General features: G+C 34.6%; 1 protein-coding gene across 1 annotated transcript in view; it reads left to right on the top strand.

The window, feature by feature from the left end:
* Positions 1-22,412, top strand: part of ahr2 (aryl hydrocarbon receptor 2) — a 94,863-nt gene that overhangs the window by 2,857 nt on the left and 69,594 nt on the right. Inside the window, 1 exon segment of the mRNA XM_056447635.1 lies at positions 17,350-17,537. Coding sequence (XP_056303610.1) covers positions 17,350-17,537 — 188 coding nt within the window.

The following is a 22,412-nucleotide window of genomic DNA, read 5'->3' as shown; positions in this document are numbered from 1 at the left end:
TCTTTATTATTTTCGTTGTGTATAGATTTATCAATGTACGAAACAAATCAATTATACAGTTGATGGATGGGAGCAATTCCAGCGTTATGGATGTGAAATTTGCAGTAAAAACTCATTACATTAACTCACAGAGAAAGTACATGTTAACATTATATTGAAACATCCGTTTATATTTCCCAAAACAAGTAACCACTGAGTTTTGGGACCCGAAAAATATCAATCTGTAAGCATTTTACATCCGGAATAAACATACGATATGGATGTGACCTAAAAAACCTGCAAGTTTACAGTGTGCAACACACTTTGTTAAATTTTGTGAATTAAACTGCACAACCCAGAAGAAATGATGCTAATCAAAAGGATAAGAGTTGTTTCTCTATAGAACAAACATGATTTATTTTGTTAAATTTGACATTTTTGCATTTATGAGGAAAAAGCTTGGTTGTGGATGTGACCGATGTGAAATTGGCACTTGTGTGACTTTGGTAAATCAAATATAATTGTTTTAAAACATCGACAGGGACGTTTCTGAGTATTTTCACAGTGCTGTCAAATACAAGCCAATACAAAAAACTTGGAAATAGTTTCACTATTTTGGTGAAACTTTATTATTTTGATGGCAAGGTTGACATTTGCATGGAATTGCTCCCAGATAGATGGATAGATCGATGGGAAAAAAGTTTTTAAATTGTCAGTATTGCCATTTTTTTATATTGCTATTTGGAGTTTATATACTGCTAAAAATAGCTTGAAAAGAAACTTGTTTTACACAAGATTTTTTAAATTAAAAAAATGGAAGAGATTCAAAGTGTAAATAAATTGACTAGAAAATAAAATTAAGAAATGTGCCAGTTTAGTTCTACAATTAGTTAATTAATGTGTCGAATTAGCTAAAAACAACAAACAAATATCTGTTTAAGATTCCAACCACACACTTTTACAAATCCTGAAAGTTTGCTCAATTCACTAATTAATGTCCCATTAAAGTTGACAAGGCTATTGGAAAATTTGCCAATTCGCCAGTTAAGACAATAATCTTTCTGCAATCCCAAAGAAACTTTTTTTAATTATTATTTTAATGCATCAGATCGGGTGCCAGCATGCCATTTTACAGCATACTCCAGTAATTCCACAACATGAACACTAATATGAAGTGTTATAATAAGTGTATTACTGTGCATCACCATCACTCGAGCTGACGGACAGGAGGGATTTGTGTGAGAATTTACGCTTGTAGATTTGCACCCAATGCATTTGGCCCATGCAGAGCCCCATACCTGTTGACAGCCCACTCTTGCCCACCCACTGGGTTATGTGTTTATTACGCCCGTCATTGGCACAAGAGATGGACGACCTTTGCACAGTACGTCCGCACTTCAGAATAGGAGTTGGAACTGCAGTGTGTGTGTGTTTTAGCATGCTGATAGACGTTAAAGTGAGCCAGTAGGATGGCTTGGGCAAAAACACAAAGAAGGCATTGAGAGGGAGTGTAACCAGACTCCAGGCTTCACACTGCCATTGCTGGAAGTTGGAATGCTGTAGAACAGTAGAAGCGCTCTCTCTTTCTCTCTCTCTCTCTCTCTCTCTCTCTCTCTCTCTCTCTCTCTCCCTCTCTCTCCCTCTCTCCCTCTCTCTCTCCCTCCCTCTCTCTCCCGAAAGAACCTTGTCAAGATTTCCTCGCTTCTAATCTATGCAAAAACAAAAACACAGGCGCAAGTAATGAACTGGCTAACCTCACCCTTCTGCTGAAAGCTCACACTTGGAACCTCGACTGGAAGTTTTCAGCATCTCATCGGCGGGTTGAGGAAATCTGCGTGACTTTGTTTGGAAAAGCAAAGTTAAATTTTTTTTTTTAAAGGGGAAAACATCTTTGTGAAACCAAAGTGTGGAATGGCAGCGCACAAATATTTTTACTAATAGCTTAATATCAAAAAGATGGACAGCTGAAATGACAGCTGGAAATTTTCAGCTTTTCATGGCAGGTTAAAAAAGTCTGAATGATTCTGGAATTGTTTGAAAAGTAATGCAGCAAGTGCCAGCATCTGATAGAGGCTTTATTTTAGAGGCTATATTAGAGGCAATTTTTTTTCTTTCTTTATTAAAATTGCATATGATTCAGTTTGAGTTTTGCACACTTAAATGTTTCACAATGCGAAGAAATGAATGGAAATTTCAATTAAGTGGACTATTATAACAATTATGTATTTTAGTAATTACTTTTCAGACCAAAAGGAACCAAAAGATTACATCAGAAGTAAATGCAAATAAAAAATTGAAAAATGATGATGAAAAAATTGACACTAATCTTTTTTTTAAATAAAAGTTCTTTACAAAAACAAGAACTCAAAACATCCCGTAATTTCCCACTAATACAAAAAGTTCAAATTTAACGTTTGGTTTAAGGGAACAAAAATGGTTCTTTTAGGAACTTTTTTTTTTAAGGGTATAAAAATAAACACTATTGAACTGAAGTGTTGTCTGGGGGAACCAAAATTGTTCCTTTAGCAGTGCTGTGCTAGTTACTAAATAGTAACTAGGTACAGTTACTAGTTACTTCATTCAAAAAGTAACTCAATTACTTTATCGATTACTTACACCAACAAGTAATGCATTACTGTTAAAAGTCATTTTTGAGTTACTTTTCCAAAGAACATTTTTAATGCTCCCATTAATGCCCTTATAACGTCACTTTAGTGCTGCATGGAAAATACACCATTAATCAGCTTCACAGTTTTAATTGATTTACATTCTCACAACTAAAACACAATACAGACTTAAACAAAAAGTAAAAAATATTACAAGGTAAATAATATACTGACAAACAAAAAAAGAAAAAAGCGTCATAACTTTATATTTAGCCCCTAAACTTGTTCCTTCACAGGTAACAAAAAACAAATATACAACAAACACAATATCTTTTATGATAAAAAATAAATGAAAGTAATCTGAATTATCATTCAAAATCAATTTGATGAAACTCAGCAGCAAAAAACTGCTATTATAGGCAACCATAAATTTGATTAATTTTAAACAAAACAAAAACCTATGAAAATGAATAAAATGAAATCGATGAGCAATTTTAAACTAGCTACAAATTAAATGTGGTATGTCAGCAACTTATGAAAAGTAAGCTGTGTATATTCAAAGTGCAAAAATCAGCTATTAATAATATGTAAAACAATAAAAATAAATCACAACACTACACATTTAAATAACATGTTCTGAAATATAACAGAATTGTGTCACTGTGTCTACTAAACTAATCAATTTTGTTATACACATAACAAATGTGTGCTTATTTATTTTAAACAACAACAATAGTAGTATTAGTAATAGTGATTAATAATAGTACGGTAATAGTCTCGGTCTACCTTGCGGAAATTCGGTCTCTCTCCCGCGCACATTTGGCCTCTCTTGCATGCACTAAGTTTCTCTGCTTTTGCTTTACTTTTGTCCAGTTTGGCGCCTCGTACACGACATGTTGTCTTTATAGTGGTTGGTTGGCATCCAACAAACACACAATGCATTTACCAAGTAACGGACAAACGCATCATATTGTAACGATAACAGAGTTACTATGTTTAAAAAGTAATGCGTTACAGTATTAGTTACTGTCAAAAGTAATGCCATTACAGTAACTCATTATTAGTAACACTATATTGCCCTACATCCAAAAATGCAAATTAACTTTATGCGCAAAACTGGAATATCGCTTATAAAAACATGCGAATAAAGTAGCGTTTCCATCCAATGAGCCAAGGAGAACAAAATCGTCACTTCCGGATTATCTGGCGCCAAATATCAACAGTAAAAATGGAATTTGCTGCAGTCAAAAAAACTGCGTGAATCTTTTTTTTATTTAATAAAGTACTTGCGCCTCAGAAGACAATGCAGACACATAATAAAGGATAGGTGGCATTTGAAGGCATTCGACGCGGAGCACAGATGCTCTTGACAATTCTGGAGGTAATTAATAATACAATAACACTAATACTGGTGTTTTAGAATGACCAAAACATATAGTTTTCTCAGTCTGCTGGTTTGTCCGTTCACACACATTTTTATCATCTCTTATAACAAAATCACATGACTTTTTTTATTGCGCATACTGGAATTTGTTCAGTCAAAGTGTTTCCATCATAGTTTATGCGCATCTTTTTTTCTATCGAATAAAAAGTTTATCCTACTCGGTTATGCTCATACGTTTTTTATGCACATTTTCAAAATGTATGCGCATCTTGGCGTTTCCATCAACCTTTTTTTTATGCGCATATCCAAAATGCACATAAATATAGGTGGATTGAAACTTAGCTACTGTCCTTTAGTAACCTTGAAGAGTTAAAAACAGAAAGTATTGTACCTATTTAAAGAAATATTAACCCAATATAAGATTTGTATTATGCGTGACCCAAAAAAGAATATTTTGCATTATTTTTTTAAACAACAATAGTGGTAATGATTTTTAAAAAAAAGCAGTGAAAATATCATCTATCTGACTATTATTGCATGTCAAGAAACATTCAAATCATTTTAAAAGCCTTTATTGTGCTCGACAAAAGAAAGAGCATTATACAGATGATTAAACGATGACAGAACCATAATTGTTCAGTAATTTGTGCAATTTAAGGTAAGCTTTAATCACCAAACAATACAAATATTATTTATAGCGCATTTAAAATCAAAGTGCTTTCCAGCAGCTTCATCTACACTTAAAACCATTAGCACTCTTAATTGTGCTGAATTTATTCCCTTGAGCACAACCAGATTGGAAAATAGGCCCGAAAATGTTGAAGACGTTAGGGTCATCAGCTGTAATTACAAACTAGATCATCATTTTAGAAACAGAATCAAGTAAATGAAGCTCAGCTGCTTTGTTTATCGCTTACATGAGGTTACTCCTCCAGCCGTGATGTAAGGACGTTCGCGCCCTTGACAAAGCGCCTTAGAAAAGCCCATGTTTACTGCGTTGTGCTTTTTTGTGAAGGGTATTTCAGGCTTGAGAGCTCGAGTACATTAAGACCAGGCTTTGAAGTGCGCTGAAAGAAATTTGGGTCGGCACCAGGGTATAAAAGTCCCTCCCTCGCAGACTAGAGTTTCAGCCTGTCCGTCACTTCAAATGCCCACAAGTCTTGTCTGGAGTAAGGTATGAGGAAAGCAGACACCCGATAATGATGCTGATGATGTGTCTCTCTGCTCGGTCAGATAATGTTTGAGGCAGTGACCTGAACATGCTGACAAAACTTCAGTCCGCACCCGTTGACCTTAAAGGAACACTCCTGTTTTGGAAATAGGCTCATTTTACAACTGTGCTGTTGAGTTTTACCATTTTTGAATACATTCAGCTGGTCTCAGAGTCTGGTTGCACTTTTAGCTTAGCTGTTGTATAAATCATTGAATCAGATTATACCAATAGCATCTCGTTATCTTCTAAATCTGGATTTTTTTTTTTTTTTAATGTAAAAATCTTGATTACCCAGGAATATATTTATGCTTTCTGGAAACATTTTTTACTTAAATATAATAGATATATTATAATAAATAAAAAAAAAAAAAAAATATATATATATATATATATATATATATATATATATATATATATATATATATATATATATATATATATATATATATATATATGTATGTATATATATATATATATATATATATATGTATGTATATGTATATATGTATATATATATGTATATGTGTGTGTGTATATATATGTGTGTGTGTGTATTATTATTTATTTTTTTTTACTTTCTAATTATTTTTATTATTGTTATTATTATAAATTTGTCTTGTATATAAAAATCTATAATACAGCGTCTTAAGCATGTTCTTTGTTATTATGTAAATAACCTTTATTGGGTTTTAAAGATATTAAATTGTTTTGATTTATTGTACATTTTAAATATTTTTTTTTATTTTATTTTAAAGTTGCTGCAAAAAACAAACAAAAAATTTATTTTATGTATTTAATAAGCTAATATATTGGATTTTAAATTGAAATATAGTTAATAAAGAAGTCATTTTATATTTAGCGTAATGCTAAATTTAATTGTTTGCTTTGTTTTTCAGTATATATATATTTTAAATATAAACAAATATGTACCATTCATTTCCCAGAGATGGGTTGTGGCTGGAAGGGCATCCGCTGCGTAAAATATGTGCTGGATAAGTTGGTGGTTCATTCCACTGTGGCGACCCCGGATTAATAAAGGGACTAAGCCGAAAAGAAAATGTATGAATGAATTAAAAGTTTGAATCAATTAAGCTGAGAAAGATTAAAATTAGCCAACTCTGAAAACTGAACTGAAAGAGATTAAAATTAACCAACTGTTTACAGCATATTTTGCTTTATTGACATTTAAAGACATGATACTTACTATAAAAATGTACATTCTCAATTGCAATTGGGAATCAGTAGGAAACAAAAATGTCCGAATATCTAATGTATATTATAGGCAGCCTTCTCGGACGCAGTAAGATCCACTGAATGTGTGCCACTGGAGCCAATTTTAGTTCTGTTCTTTCCTTTTTTTTCCCCACAACTTGGGTTTTTGATCCAAACCAGATGTGGCTAAGCTTCAGCTGAGGTTATCGGGTGGAAAACAACCGCTGTTGGCTGAATTCATTTTTTTTTTCTTTCTTTCTTTCTGATCTCAGATCCGTTTTCATGTTTTCTTGCAAAAGGAGTTTGGTAAAGGGGGAAGGGCATGAGATGGCATTAAAACTCGGTTTACATTTCCGTGATCTTCAAAATGTTTTAATCTAAATATTAGTTATAAACTTTGGGTCAACTTTTGGGGTTTGCAGGCATCTAAACAAACTATTGTTACTCCAAGTTACATTTTAGTGGTTGTTTTCTGTAAATTATTGTAAAAATGAATGAGTCATTTTTATCATGACCTACAGATGACAGTCAGTGCAAATAGTTCATTTACCAAAAAAAATTCTGTTTGGCGAATTTAGTTCAAGAATCACTTGATGACCTTAAAAGACATCATTTAAGCATCACTGTGCATATAATTAACCGTAATTTTAGTTGAATACCTATTGTTCCTTAATCTGCTGTTCTACCAATTTATCAGCAAGAAGGCTTTAATCTGTTCAATTATTGCTAAATTTGTATATTATAATAAATACAGGTTTTGACTTAAATGCATCTATTAAGCTGAATGACAATGAAATGGTATTTCACCCATATTTTGACTTTTTCAGAAGAAAATTAGAAATTCAGAAAAGTAAAAATTCTCTTGCGTTTAATATTTGATTCAGATTAAGCTTTACGATGCTAAAAAATGTGCAGTATTGTAGAGTTTTGCAATAATGATATTTCTTCCAATAGAACATTTCGCTTAAGTGCTGTTTTCATTACATTTGTGAAATAATTTATTTATGTAGGGATTATGTGAGGCTGTGCAATTTGGGGAAAATATCTAATTGCATTATTTATTTATTTATTTATTTAATTTTTTTTGACAGATTGCGATTTAATTTGCGATTTTAATTTTGTAGTCAAGCCTAATTTTGTAGACACCCCTAATTTACACCTGATCCCTTTTGAAGGACATCAGAACAAGATAAATAGGGGGTCAACCTTTAGTTAACAAATGGTTAGTTCTGATCTGTTTCTTAAATTATTGTAATAATTAAAATAATAGATCATTTATATATACATTTGACCATCCCTACAACGGGTCATACCATTATGTATTCACAATCGTGCCAATTAGTTTGTGTGGGGAAACTATTCATTCAACAGTCTGAAACCAGCAGATCTAGAACACCGACAGTCACTGTAAGTGTTCACAAAACATTTTTCTTGTAAATTGGTGTTTGTATCAACACTTAGACTAAAAGTAACATAATACTAGCTGCATAGTTTGTTCTTTTTTTAACACTCGCTCGAACATGGAGGTTAAACAATAAAATAATGAGTGCAGTCTTTCATCGTCATCTATTTATTGGAGCAGCAATGCAGTTGTCACCATTTGTTTTATTTCGAAAACGCCATTAGCTACATTTCCATCCATCTATTTTGGATATGTGCATAAAAAATCAGTTGATGGAAACGCCAAAATGCGCATGAGTTTTGAATATGCGCATAAAAATTTAGGATAAAATTAGGATTTAAGTTTAGGATAAACTTTTTATTCGATACGAAAAGATGCGCATAAACTACGATGCAAACACTTTTACCGAACAAATTCCAGTATGCGCATTAAAAAGGTCATGTGATTTTGTTATAAGAGATTATGTGATGATAAAAATGTGTACGGATGGATAAACCAGCAGCCTGAGCACATTGTGTTATTATATTATTAATTTACTCCAGAACTGCGGTTGTGCTCCGCGTCTGACGCCTTTAAAACGCCACCACGTTTTCATTGCGTGTCGACATCGTCTTCTGAGGTGAAAGTCATTTATTAAATAAGGAAAAGATTCACGCAGCTTCTCCTACTGCAACACATTCCGTTTTACTGTTGATATTTGGTGCCAGTTAATCAGAAAGTGATGATTTTATCCTATTTAACTACTTGGATGGAAACGCTGCTTTATTCTCTCGTCTTTTATGCGATTTTCCTGTTTTGCGCATAAATTTAATTAGCATTTTTGGGTGAAAACAGCTAATGAAAACTGCTGAAAGATCTAATCAGAACTTACTGTAGGTCAGAATACACTCAATATTCCTCACAACATTTTGTTTAATTCAATTAAATATAGAAATTTGGTTCACAGAGATATATTACACATACTAAGATGACCCTCCTAGTCTTTAATGTATAATTCGCACACTGCTTCCACCATTAATATTTCAATATATTGTACAACCCAAATGCAGTTACAACAATGAAACACCTTGAATAAACCCATAAACTTCTTAGTTTAAAATGTTAAGAAGTCAAAGTCGATAAAGCATACAAAGTTTGGTCGACATCTTTGTCTAGTGTGTATAATCAACAACAAAAAATACAAGGATGTCGAAAACAAGATTTGCAGGAATGCACCTTGGGATTTGTAGTACATTTTTTCTCAAGCTAGATTGCCAAATGTCTTCAGATTGTTCCTTGTCCTCAGTAAACCTTTCGAGCGGTGCAGTTCATGCAGACAGAGAGAAAAAAAAGCTGTTGTGCAAGAATGGCTGCAAACATTTTGAAACCGTCTTTCCAGTGGTTGGTTTTACAGGACGAGTGCCAACTTTGAAAGGAAACAGAGGGAAAAGAAAGAGCTTGGTTTTATGTATAGAGGAGAACCAAAGCGAGAGTGAGAGAATGTGCTAAAGAAATGTGCGTTAAAACCAAACAAGACGCTGGGAGAACAAAGAGAAGAGTCTTCAGATGGTCCATGGTGTATAAGTCGGCATGAGAAACCCTGTTGCGTGTTGGGACCTGCTGGAGGAAAACAGTCATGATGTCATACCTCGTGTGATTGGCTTGAAACACTTTTACACAGGAGGGCAGACGAAAGAATGAGAGATGTCAGATGTCTCAGGAGTGATGTCTTCAGTATCCTAAATAAATCCAGCCTCGGCAACCAAAAGTTCACTGAAGCTAATCTCAAATCACTGATGTAAATTCTAGGAGAAATGCCAATGCTCATTTATTTTGCTCAGTAAGACTTTCTAAACAAATAATAACAGGCAATGGACCACTAGAACAAAGTGACCATGAAATAACTATAAACTACGAAACGGTTTGGTAGGAAGTAATTGTTAGTTGGGCTGATGGCACGTTTGTCTGTGAGAGCAGGCTTTAAAAAATTATTTGACCATCATGATGGACCCACAAAGACCTCCGTGACCTTGCTTTATTGCCTCCATGTGTTTTTCATTCTGCCAAACTGCTAAAGGCACCACCCAGGAATATATCAACTCTCTCTGGAGACATTTTCATTTAAAAATATAATAGTTTTGATTTAGCTATAGCTTTTTAGCTTTAGTTTGCTTATTTTTATTATTAATTTGTCTTGTATATCAAAATCTATATTATAGGGTGTAGATATAGGGTCTGTAAAGTATGTTCTTTGTTTATATGTAAATACCTTTTTATTATTATTTTGTAGACGTTCATTTGTTTTGGTTATTGTATGTTTTAATGCTTATTTTAGTTTACAGTTGCTACAAAAACAAAAAAAAAAATACTTAATTGTACGTTTGTATTATGTATTTAAGCTAATATATTGAATTTTAATTTGAAATGTTAATGTAAAGTCATTTTAAATTTAGCTAAATGCTTAATTGAATTGCTTGCTTCAGTTTTTTCATTATATATTTTTTTTAAATGAACGTATAACTGTGTATTAGGGCTGCACAATAAACCGTTTCAGCATCGATATCGAAAATGCTCTCTTGACCTCTTCAGATATTCTGATTCTTAGGCTACATTTACACAACAACGATGTCGTTTTTTTTTCCCCTTGCATTTTGAAAAGTTTTATGCCTACACAATAATGTTTTCAAAAGATCTGCATTTACACATCCTCTAAACTGGCCAAAAACACTCTATTATACGTGCCAGGCCAATATTTGGTGCTGTGTGTGCACAATAGTCACATCGCAAGATCTCCAGTGTTGAGAATTGTAGTTGATTAGCACAACAGCTGAGAATACATGAGATTTTGAGAGCTATTGCAAGGTAGAATGGAACTACCACACTGCACTAACGCAGTCGGGAACAAAAAAGTACATTAGTAACTTTTAATGAAGAATAATTTTACTGAATTAATACAATGAAGGCTATACAGTTTTTTATGTTTTAGATTTCATTCATTTACATTTCAATTTTTATACCTGGGGTCCATTCTTCATACAAGGATTACTCAATTAGCTGGATTTGGTTATTGACGATTTGACATGATCAAGGATAGTTTCGTTCTTCAAAACTCATCCGAGAGTTGTTGTCATAGCAACAGTTCTGATAGCTAAAACCTGCTCAGGAACTGCCATATCTTATATTAATTGGGTCATTTCAAGCAAAGGTAATACTGAAAGTATGTACCAAATTCTAATATTTTCTTACAGTAATAGTTATATACACTTGGGAAAAAAGTAAATTATATATGAATGAATTTAAAAATTATATAAATAAAACATGCAATCTGCACTCTGTACAAAAACAGTCACGGGGTGGTTCTCCCCAAGGGGTTTCAAAAGCTCCCACTTAGATATGCTTAGCGTTTAACGCAAGTTTGGCATGCTGTCCCGGGAGAGAACCCCGAGCTTGGAGATATTTGAGCCCAGGGCTCCCGCCCGGTCGATAAGCATATCAGGAGATCCGAGATCAGGTAGGTCTCAAGAGCTCCCCCTTTAGAAAAGGGAGGAAAAGGAGGAGATGGGGTGGAAGGGGGGATTCTTCCAAACGAAGATAGAGCAGTAGGGAGAAAATGATCCATTTATAGTAAACTAGGATCACTCTGATTGGATTATTACTGATTACAGATGAGTGGCCAGATGTGCTCAATCATATCACGTGCTCCTCTCGAAATTAGTTTATGAAATTTCACTTATTAATATGGACTTTTTAGATGCAAACGCTTACAATTTTAAGGTACCAGCTTCAGTACAATTTGTGTATAATAATAGACATGCACAATATTTGATTTATTTATTTATTATTATTATTTTTTAAAGGAACAATTTATGCGGTCATGCACATTTTGACAGGTAATATGATGGAGATTTGATGCTTCACAAAAGTTGCAGAAACCTTTACTGATATCAAAATGCTTTTTTGATGCAAAATTAATCAAAACAGCTAGTTATTCCGTACGCCGATTAAGAAACTTGAGTAGGCTACTATTATAAGCAAATGTTTTCTAAATGTAAAACTAAATAAATTGCTAACTTCTCTTGACACATGAAAGTGTAATGACTGCAGCCCACAACAAATGTGGAAATATATCATTTTGCTCACATGGATAATTGAATATTAATCAGATGATGTCATTATGCTGCTGTGCCGTCAGCCAATCGTTGCGCTGCTGATCATGATTTCGAGGATCTATAGATCTGTCCTTCACAACACACGCAGAGATCTCAGATCAGTTTATCCAAACATTTTAATCTGATTCGTGAAATTAGCCAGAGATCAGTTATCGAGATTAAAAGATCCAGGGTCTGTCAAATCATCTTAGATCATTTAAGTGAGGTACGAAGAACGGACCCCTGGATACTGTTCGACTCTACAGAAAACCTATAAAGCGCTCTTTATTTTACTTTTTTGTTGCTCTATTGTAATTATTTTGCTTGCAATTATTTTTTTATGCATGATCACACTTTTACAAAATCACCTTAATCAGTCTACTGTAAATAAATGATTTCTTTTCAAATAGAGCTATTTAAACCATCTGGTGATATTGCGGAAAAATAGTTCTTAAGGCTGGGCGATTTGGCCTAAAATCAAAATCTCGGTTAATTGGACATTTTAACTATTTTACAATTAATGAATGATTGTTTTATTCATTTATTTTTTTGCCCTCAAAGTTCACTGATAAGTTTTGTACAGTAAATATGCAGTAAATTGTAATATCACATATTACAAGTGAGAGATTTCTGAATGAAGGGTGCATTACTTGATTTTAAAATAATTGAAGGAAACCCACACTATCTACTATCTATGATTATTTATTGAACATTGACGTTGAATAACTGAAATTAAAACGAACATTGCCTAAAACCCACAGTCAGTTTTTTCTTGTAAAAAAGTGAAAATAAATACCTTTTAGAAACAAAATTTATTATTTTCAATGTTTTTCATATTGAAACTAGAAAATAAGCAGCATTTCTTCTAAATAAAATAACTCTTGTATATCCTGTGAAAAATATTTTAAACAGTGCATTTCTTGAATCTTCTGTAAAGAAATATTTTAAGCAGTAGGAAAAGTAATTGAAGAAATTGACCTGAAAAAATTAGATCAATTGTAGGTCCTGAATGTTGATTTCGATTACTTTTTGATTAATCGCCCAGCCCTAAGTCATCTGGTGACATTGCGGGAAAAAAATATTGCAATGTCAAATCTACACCTTTTAAAATGTTTTAAATTATTTATTTATGAAAAATTTATTTATTTTTGTACATTTTTCATGTCCATTAAAAGAAAACCAGTGTTTATCACAAAACAAATAAAAAAAAAAGATATTTTTTTATAACATATTTTTTACAAGGGAATGATAATTCTGGAAAAATTAGTTGAGCATGCATTTTGCATGATTGGACGTAAATGTAATTAAGCCATTAAAAATGCATTTGAAGATCCAAAAACACAAACAAAAAAAATTTGCCACACCTTAAATGTAGATAAACACTTTTCAACCAGGCTGAAGGATGCAGTTCATTTTTAATTCAGTTTGTAAATTGCAAATTGACTCGTTTAGCTCCGTGATTACCAATAAATGTCATTTGGATTAACCAAATCTCCCAAGAAATGAAATGATAGGTGAATCAATGCGGCGCCAAACAATAACAAGCCCCTCCGTGTCACTTAAAAGAGCTGGAGCGCAGGGCCAAAGGGGAAGGAAGGGGCTGAACGCTCTCTTTTGTCCCTGCAGGCTTTTTTTTTTTCCGAGTTTAGTTTTACTTTCTTTCTGGGAAAACATAATTAGGGTCCGGCTCGAATGGCTAGAGTTACCGCTCCTAGTCTTCTTGGCTGGCAGGCAATGAAAAGGCCGTACGAGGTTGAGTTACAGTCATAGTTTTGATGGCCGCGATTCCAGTAACCATCCTCAAGCTTAGATAATGGCTTTTAAAACAAGACAGACTGATGTTTTAACAGTGACATGCTGATGATTTGGTTTTATAAAAGGTTCAAACTTAAAATCTTGATTGTTTTATGTACAGAAACCCTTAAAAAAACTATTTAGTTGGTATTTTCTTGGCTGAAGTGTTGGCCGAAACGGAGCTGTGATTAGCAAAGACCTTTCAGATGTCTATGTAAGGCCACAAACATGCAGGGAAAAAGGTTGATTCAATTCAAAGCTTATAAATCATTACTCCACGCTTCCAAGCATTACATACCGTGAAACCCAATCGTTATATAGTCTACCTTGTGATTTCAGCATTCACAATTAAACCGAAGAAAAAGCTTTTGTTGGCTAAATATTTAGCATTTTGCCAGTCAGTCTTCTAAAGGACTTTTTGCTTTTACAATAGTCGCTGTGTCAGATTATGGGATTTTGACTTTTAAATTCTTGTCTCGTCATGTCCAAGAAACGTGTCAGACTTGCACTTTGCTTGCTGACCAGTCATCACTTGCCGTCTTTAAAGGGATGGTTCACCCGAAATTGAACATTTACTTACTATCTACTCGCCCTGAAGTGGTTCCAAACCTTTATGAGATTCTTTCTTCTGTTGAGCACAAGAGAAGATGTTTTGAAGACAGCTTAAAACCATTGACTTCCATAGCAGGAAAAACAAATACTATGGAAGTCAATGGTTTCCAGCTTTCTTCAGAATATCTTCTTTAATGTTTAACAAGAAAGAAACTCGTAAAGGTTTGAAATATGAAAAGGGTGAGTAAATGATTTCAGAATATTAAATTTTGGGTGAACTATGCCTCTTTTGACGTGTGAATTGTCATCAAGAAGAAGAACTAGAGACTGAATTCCTGAAACAAATGTAAATAAACCTCATCATCATAAAGGCAAGATTATTGTTGTCCTTGCTCCAAATACATTTCCTTCATTGCACAATATAACCAAGCAATATCATATTATTTGTAGTTTTACCATGTTTGAATTGTCAGATATCAAGGAGAGCCAGTACATAAATAAACTTGCAAGTCTTTTAGTTGTAAAGTTGAGAACACGTACTGTATTACAACACAGTATTTGTTTTATCACTCGATTATTATATTGAGATACCTATTGTTGTTTACAAATCATCAAAACATCCAACGTCAAGTCAGCCTGATATTGTGTAGTCTGAACAAGGCTTGAAATATTATCCAGGAACCAAAAAAATAATAATGTTTTGTTTATCAAATCTCCAAAACATGAGATTGATTATCTAAGAAATGTTCACATATCACACTGTCTGAAAGCTCTTTAGAAACCCCTATTTATACATATTTAAAGGCTGATTTGTACCAAAACAAATGATAAGACAGTTCTGGATTGTTTGTGTTTTTTGTGAATTTAACCTAGACACTCATTCTTTGTGGTGCCTCTTCTTTCCCAATGCTTCTTTTTGAGCCATTTCCAAACATTAAAATCCGTGTGTGCCAGAAGTTGCTAAAATTTTTATATCAATATGCTAATGTACTTTTTACTGCAACGGAATATTGAGTAGGGGGCAGGGTTTTTCCCCCATCGCAAACTAAAAGTAAGAGTTAGGAATATTGTGGCTGAAGCTGTCAAACTGACATCATCAGAGAAGGACCTCCTCTTGAAACACAGAAGCAAATGTTCAGACTTTGATTGAAGATTACCAAAGCAAACTTTTTTTTTTAGTGATTAACTAGAGGTGTGAACCTACACTAGTCTCACGGTTCGGTTATAATTATCATGCCATTGATTCGGTACAATTCGATTTCTCGATGCATCGCGGTGCATTGACGATGCAGTTTTATATTTTCTTCACAGCACAACAATTCTTGTATTACAATTATAGGTGGGCATAGATATTTTTTTAATCTAGATTAATCTAGCTTAAAATGGCTCATTTGAAATCTGCCGAAGGCATTCAGAATATGTGTGCTACCCAAATAATAAATCTTTGAGAACGAGTTTCTCGAGCCAGGTGGCGCATTAGACCAGGGGCTCATCTCCTATTTTCAAAATGCATCACAAACTGCTTGAGAAACTGTTCTACTATGATAATTTGTGATGAAAATAAATTATGTTCAATAAGATGTACTTGTGTTTACTGTTTATTCAGTTAAACATGAATGTTGAACTGTAGGCCTACATAAGCTTCAAACAGCGATGTCATACTTGCTTTTGATGTACGTACATACAGAAAATGCTGCTTCTCAATGCCAAGTTCACAGAGCCCTGACAGTGTGTCAAACATTGAGTGTGTTTACATGAGCAACAATACTTTAATATGATTTAATATACTCTGATAAAGAGTCTACCATGTAAACAAAATGGAAATTAAGACATGTGATGATGTAGTATGCAGATATTAGGGACATTACTGAAATAAACACTGCAATCAAACTATTACCGTCATGTAGGACTTTTCGCCATATTTTCCGACAAGATTCAAGACACAGGCGGCTGTCAGTAAAGGACCACACACACAATAACGTTAATCTAAGTATGTGCTATAACATGTAAAACGGGATAACGAAAGGAACATTCAAAATTAATCAAAACATTCAAAAACTCATGTAAACGCCTTAATCTTATTATTGTCTTAATTAGATTAAAGCAAATAATTCGATTACTGATGTCCATGTAAACGTAGTCACTGAGAGAAAGAGAAATGGAGTTTACTTTCATTCTCTCAATAGCAGTGAAATAGGGGCTTCTGCTGTAAGTGTCAGTGCAAGACTATCCAGCGAACACACATGCAGTGAAATTGTGCGTTTCTGCGTTTTTAAGTAGTAGGAGCGTTGTAAATACTCGCGCTCGCCTCCTTCACCATAGTAAACTACCGCGACATAGCGCTAATGAGATAAATGACGTCAGTTTATAATAACTGGTTATGATTATTACTCAACCAATACCGAATTGTCCGCGTCTGCATCGCAGAGCACCGAAGAAACAATTCATTTTGACGTCCCTAGGATTAACTTACAAAGATTAATTGTTCACCTAAAGAATAACAATGTGAACAAAATAAACATTCTAAATTTTAATTTTACACAGATTTTAAGGTCACCTAGTCCCCACATTTATCCTTTGGGCCAGCCTGAACACCCTTTGGTGACCTACTCACACCTGAAGCTTTTTCGTGATGGACGTCCAGCGTTCTCCAGCCCTCGGTGCCTAGACTGCAGCTCTGCACAAGTAGTTTGGCCAGATTAGAAATGGTCGTGCCCAACTGAGCCTTGTCTTGGGGTTTTTTCCTTCACTTTCGTCAATTGGTGAAGTTTTGTTCCTCGCCATTGTCGCCACTGGCTTGCTTGGTTTGGGACTTGTGGAGCTGCGCATCGATGGATTTGCTCTTCAGCGTTTGGACTTTCAGCAGTGAAATTTAAACCACACTGAACTGAGCTAAACTGAACTTCAACTCTGAAAACTGGACTGACACCATTTCAATTTCTATAGAAATCAACTTGAATTAAATTGAATCTTCAATCTTTTCGATATGTAATCCAATGAAACACACTTGTGGCTGTCAAACTAGCCACTATGGTCCATAACAAGCAGACTAACCCAAATTTCCCCTCCTTTTCCTCCAGACCCAAACCACCACCCCCTGATGGTGTGAAATCCAACCCGTCCAAGAGGCACAGAGACCGGCTGAACGGCGAATTGGACAAACTGACCAACCTTCTACCCTTCTCAGAAGACGTTCGTGCACGACTGGACAAACTGTCAGTGCTTCGACTCAGTGTCGGATACCTGAAGGTCAAGAGCTACTTCAATGGTGAGATTATGACTTTATTTTATCTTACATTCTGATTTCTTATTGAATTATTCCCACAGTTACATAAAATTACAGTTACCATTACGATTACCGCCACCATATCCTCTGTTGGGGCAGTCTTGTTTATTGTAATATTACAAATTTAACATTTAAAGGCGGTTTTGTTACAAGCAAAACATAATGTGACATTTTGAGATAAACAAGTTATGTACCACTGACTCAAAATACAGTGAAGTGAGGACAGGAAATGATGTAGAGAATGAGGAACAGAATCAGGAGATGTCAAAAGCATGATTGAAACTTGTGTTACCACATAAGCTTTCTGAGAATTTTTTGCTAAATTGATACATGTTCTTATGTTCACTGTTGCAATGCTTCTTAGTCCTTGCTGTCATATTAAAAGGATAGATCTTTGTTTCTTTATTGAGTTTCTTTCTTTTGTTGAACACAAAATACGTTTAAAAGAAAGCTGAAAACTTGTAACTATTAAATTTTATTGAAATACTTAAGGAAATCAATTGTTCCAAGTTTTCAGCTTTCTTCAAAATAGCTTTTGTGTTCAATAGAAAATAAATCTCATATTGGTTTGAAACAAGTGTAGGTTGAGTAACTTATGATAGAATTGCCACTTTTGGGTGAACTATCCCTTTAAAGGGAGAGGATGTGGCTTTAGGGAAACCATGATTGATGATTTTCAAGATGCCTAAAACTGAAAATGGTTCTTAGAAAAATGATTCAGTCTTAGTCCTGTGGTATTTTACCGTTTCATCTTGAACAAAATGCTAATTTGGTTATAAAATTTACCGGAAAGTTCATGTCATTATGTGCAAGACACTTGAGAGCTCAGCTGACATGTTTATTAATTTCATGAAAAGATCACATGCTAGCAGTGGCGTAAAGTAACTATTACAGTAATCTGAGTATTTGTAATTAGAGTAGTTTTTCTCAGAAATTGTCATTTACATGTACTTTTACTTTCCCTTGAGTACATTTTTAGTGCTGTATCAGTACTTTTACTCCACTACTTTCCTTAAACCTTCAGTCACTACTTTATTTTTTCCTGTCTATGGGGATTAGTAAAATCAGTCCTATGATTCCTTTCCAATCAAATCAAACATTTTAAATTTAATTCACCTTTATTTGTATAGCGCTTTTACAATGTTGATTGTGTCAAAGCTGCTTCACATAGAAGATCATAGTAAATTAAAACAGTGTCAGTCTAATTTTCAGTGTTTAAGTTCAGTTCAGTTTAGCTCAGTTCACTGTGGTTTAATAATCACTACTGAGTCCAAACACTGAGGAGCAAATCCATCGATGCGCAGCTCTACAGATCCCGAACCATGCAAGCCAGTGGCGACAGCGGCGAGGAAAAAACTTCACAAATTGGCGAAAGTATGAAGAAGAATTAAAAAACCTCGAGAGAAACCAGGCTCAGTTGGGCGCGACCATTTCTCCTATGGCCAAACGTATTGTGCAGAGCTGCATTCTAGGTGCTGGAGAAGGTACATAGAATGTAAATCGCATCAAAGTCAACTACCTCAAGACATGTGCACTTTCTAATTGCAGCAAAAGGTTTGGAAGCATTAAAAGTGTCCAAGAAGATGTCAAAGTTTTACACTCATTGACCCAAAGACTGTTTAGATGCATGTCACCGATGAGAAGATGACGGATGTTAACTGTATGATGACCAAAATGGCCTTAAACACTCAGCAGGCACAAGACGTGCTGTCAGATTGACGTTGTACCCTGACATCAAGGGGACGCTACATTTTGTTTGGAAATGAAAATCAGGTTGATGCCAGAACTCAATGTCAGGCCGATGTCAATGTCTAACGTCCAACCTAAAACCAACCAATTAACAACGTCTAATGATGTTACAGCTTGACATTGTGTGGAAATTACCACTACGACATCTTCAGATGTTGGATTTTGGTTGCCATACCTGACAAATAAATGTCAGTATTTGACATCAATATGACTCTGGTTTAAGATGTTGGCTCGACGTTGGATTTTGGTCACTTTCCAACACAAACTAAAATTGACCAAACATCAATGTCATTTCACGTCATTATTGAACATCAAAATAAGGTTTTCCTTAGACACTGGCTAGACATTGAATTTTTGTCACCTGACATCACAACCTAAATCTAAACTAATGTTAATGTCTTATGACATTGTGTGCCTGCTGGGCAATAATGCATTACAGAATGTTACGTTTACACACACACACACACATGCACAAATTACATGTAAATGCATCAGCTTTTTACAGCGTAATACTACTCCCTACTCTTGAGTACTTTTGAAAGGTCTACTTTTTACTCATACTTTGAGTAATATTTACAACAGATACTTTTACTGTACTTGCACTACATTTTTAGGCAAGCAAAGGTTCTTTTACTGGAGTATGACTTTTCGGTACTCTTTACCACTGCATGCTAGTGTGTTTTAGGGTCCTTAAATTGCATAAAAGAAAAGTTCTCCCAAAAATGAAAATTACCTCATAATTTACCCTGCCTCATGTGGTTTTGAATGTTTGAGTTTTTTCATGTTAAACGCAAATACTGGTTTCTTTTGACTTCTGTAGTGGGAAAAAGTTACTATGAAAGATACTGTGTGTTTTCAACAGAAGAAAAAACTTAAATAGATTTTGAATAAATGAAAAATTAGTAAATTATGACAATTTTCAATTTGGGGTAAGTTATCCCTTTAACAGACTTGCCATCATAAATAAGACATGGTTTCACTTTCTTTTTTTTTTCTGGCTATATTGTACATAACCCAAAAGGACGTTTGTAAGTTCAGGATCGTTTACTCAGAGGGCTTCAGATCTTCAGCCAAAAAAATGCTTGTTTGTTTGTGTGTTTTTAGAAAAGGCTCACAAAAACATCTCAACATGACCTTGCAAGGAGTTGCGTAGAATCTTCTCATGGAGTTAATCAAGTTTCTAAGAATATTATATAGAGGGGATGATTACATTAGTAGTTCCAAGAACTAAAAGTAAAAACAAAAAAACAACAAATATTTTTTCAATCACATTTTAGATGACAAATAATTCATAAACGATATTTTGCAGTAGGATGTTATGCAGATGCATATTTAGTCATTTCTGGTGAGACGCAAAATTAAGGATGTCATCTTTCTTTTTTATATAACAATTGTGACAATCGACCTGTCAAAAACAGATATTTCTTTGTCTTCGCTAAACACGTACACAGGATGAAAATAGGCTAGAGGACATTGTTGACATTGTCTACTGCTATCATTTCTAGATGATTATAAAATGACAAGACATGGACTTTGCCCATCTGTCTCTGTGTGAACTTTGTGTTAAATTTTAGCTCACAGTATCTGGATGTAGGGTAGTATTACATTTTGCTAAGGTAATAGTGTCTGTTATTTTCAAAAGAGTCTATTGTTTAAGAACTTAAATGGACTTGTCCAGATTGACCTTTATTCTCCTTTCCATTCTCAGTTTAGAGTTCTTTATCTTAGACTCCGTTATCTAGCATTTTTTTATGTGATAGTAGCAACAAGCATGTGTCTTCTTTGCTGAGCAAGTGTAGCAGCTATGAAGTGCATGCAGAGAATGCAATTGTGAAAAGACAAAGGACCTTTTGGAAAATATGTTTAAAGTCATCTAAGCACTATCAGAGGGCAAGGAAGACAAACAGGCAAGGTTTGGCATGGAGAGTGCTGAATCAGAAAACATGGGCTTCCTGGCACCATGCCGCACTCCCTACCTTGTTCTGTCACACTGAGCCTTGCAAATAGACATTTGGCATAGACCTTGCACAGTCTGGATAGCCATTCGAGCAACAAAATGAGTTCTGAGGAATGGTTAAAATTGTGTTTTTGCAGGACAGAAGGTCTTACCCTATGACTATGTCATATGAAAGGTCTCTAACCTGTCATCATTTCACTGCCAGACTCAAACTTCCTTTTCCTCTAAAAGGAAATTCATCAAGTCTTTCCCTTTTTTCCCTGCCACCCTTACATTTTTCATTGAAAATCTGCCCTCAAAATAAACAGACCACCAAAGGCTCAACAGAGCCCCGAAATGTGCCAGGCCGCTGCCCCCAGCTAAGCTTCCTTTTATTGTTCTTCAAAAATAGCAGCAATTAGAAAGAGGCATTTAGGGGAAGAGTAGAATGAGACGGTACAGGAAAAGAGAGCAACGGATGATAGCAGACAGTCTGAAAGAAGATATGTTATTTTCAAATTGCCCACAAGATTCACAGCTGCACAGAGCACTTGTGAGAAACTGGAGACCAAAATGATCAAATAAAGCATGCCTCTACGCATTTGTTAGTGTGCAACTTCCCTAGTAACCACAAGTGTGAAGCTGAGAAATGAGGGTGGCATGAGGCCCTACAAGTAGACAAAGTTGCAATGTATAAATATATATAGCTTAATTTAACTGCTACAGACAGGAAACACAAGGTATTATGGTATCAGGTTCTTTTAGCAAGAAAGCTGACAAACATGATGACAGGAAGTAGGGATCAGTCAGACGTATCCAACTGATAGACAGATACCCCATTTCCTTCATTGCACAGTGTGTCTTTCCATGATTGCGCTGTTGTTTTCAGCCTTCTGTCACCTGATAAGGTACAGTCTATGTTGCCTTATTTACAAAATGTACATTAGCCTAGGGACTGCACTGCACTGTGGAGTTCACAGCAAAAACGAAATGATGTATTCACAAAAGTAGAATACATATAAAATCTATGCAAATGGCCGAATGTAGGTGATTTTCCATCAGCGACACGGGATGCACAATTGATGCACAATTTGTTTGCTGTGAACGCATGGAATTTGACACAATTACTTCAAGTTCATATAATTCAATTTTCTTGAGGTAAATAACATCCC

This window comes from Danio aesculapii, chromosome 22, assembly GCF_903798145.1.
Source record: "Danio aesculapii chromosome 22, fDanAes4.1, whole genome shotgun sequence".
NCBI classification, from domain to species: Eukaryota; Metazoa; Chordata; class Actinopteri; order Cypriniformes; family Danionidae; genus Danio; species Danio aesculapii.
Note: the sequence above shows the minus strand (reverse complement) of the source record. Positions and strands in the feature narration are given on the sequence as shown.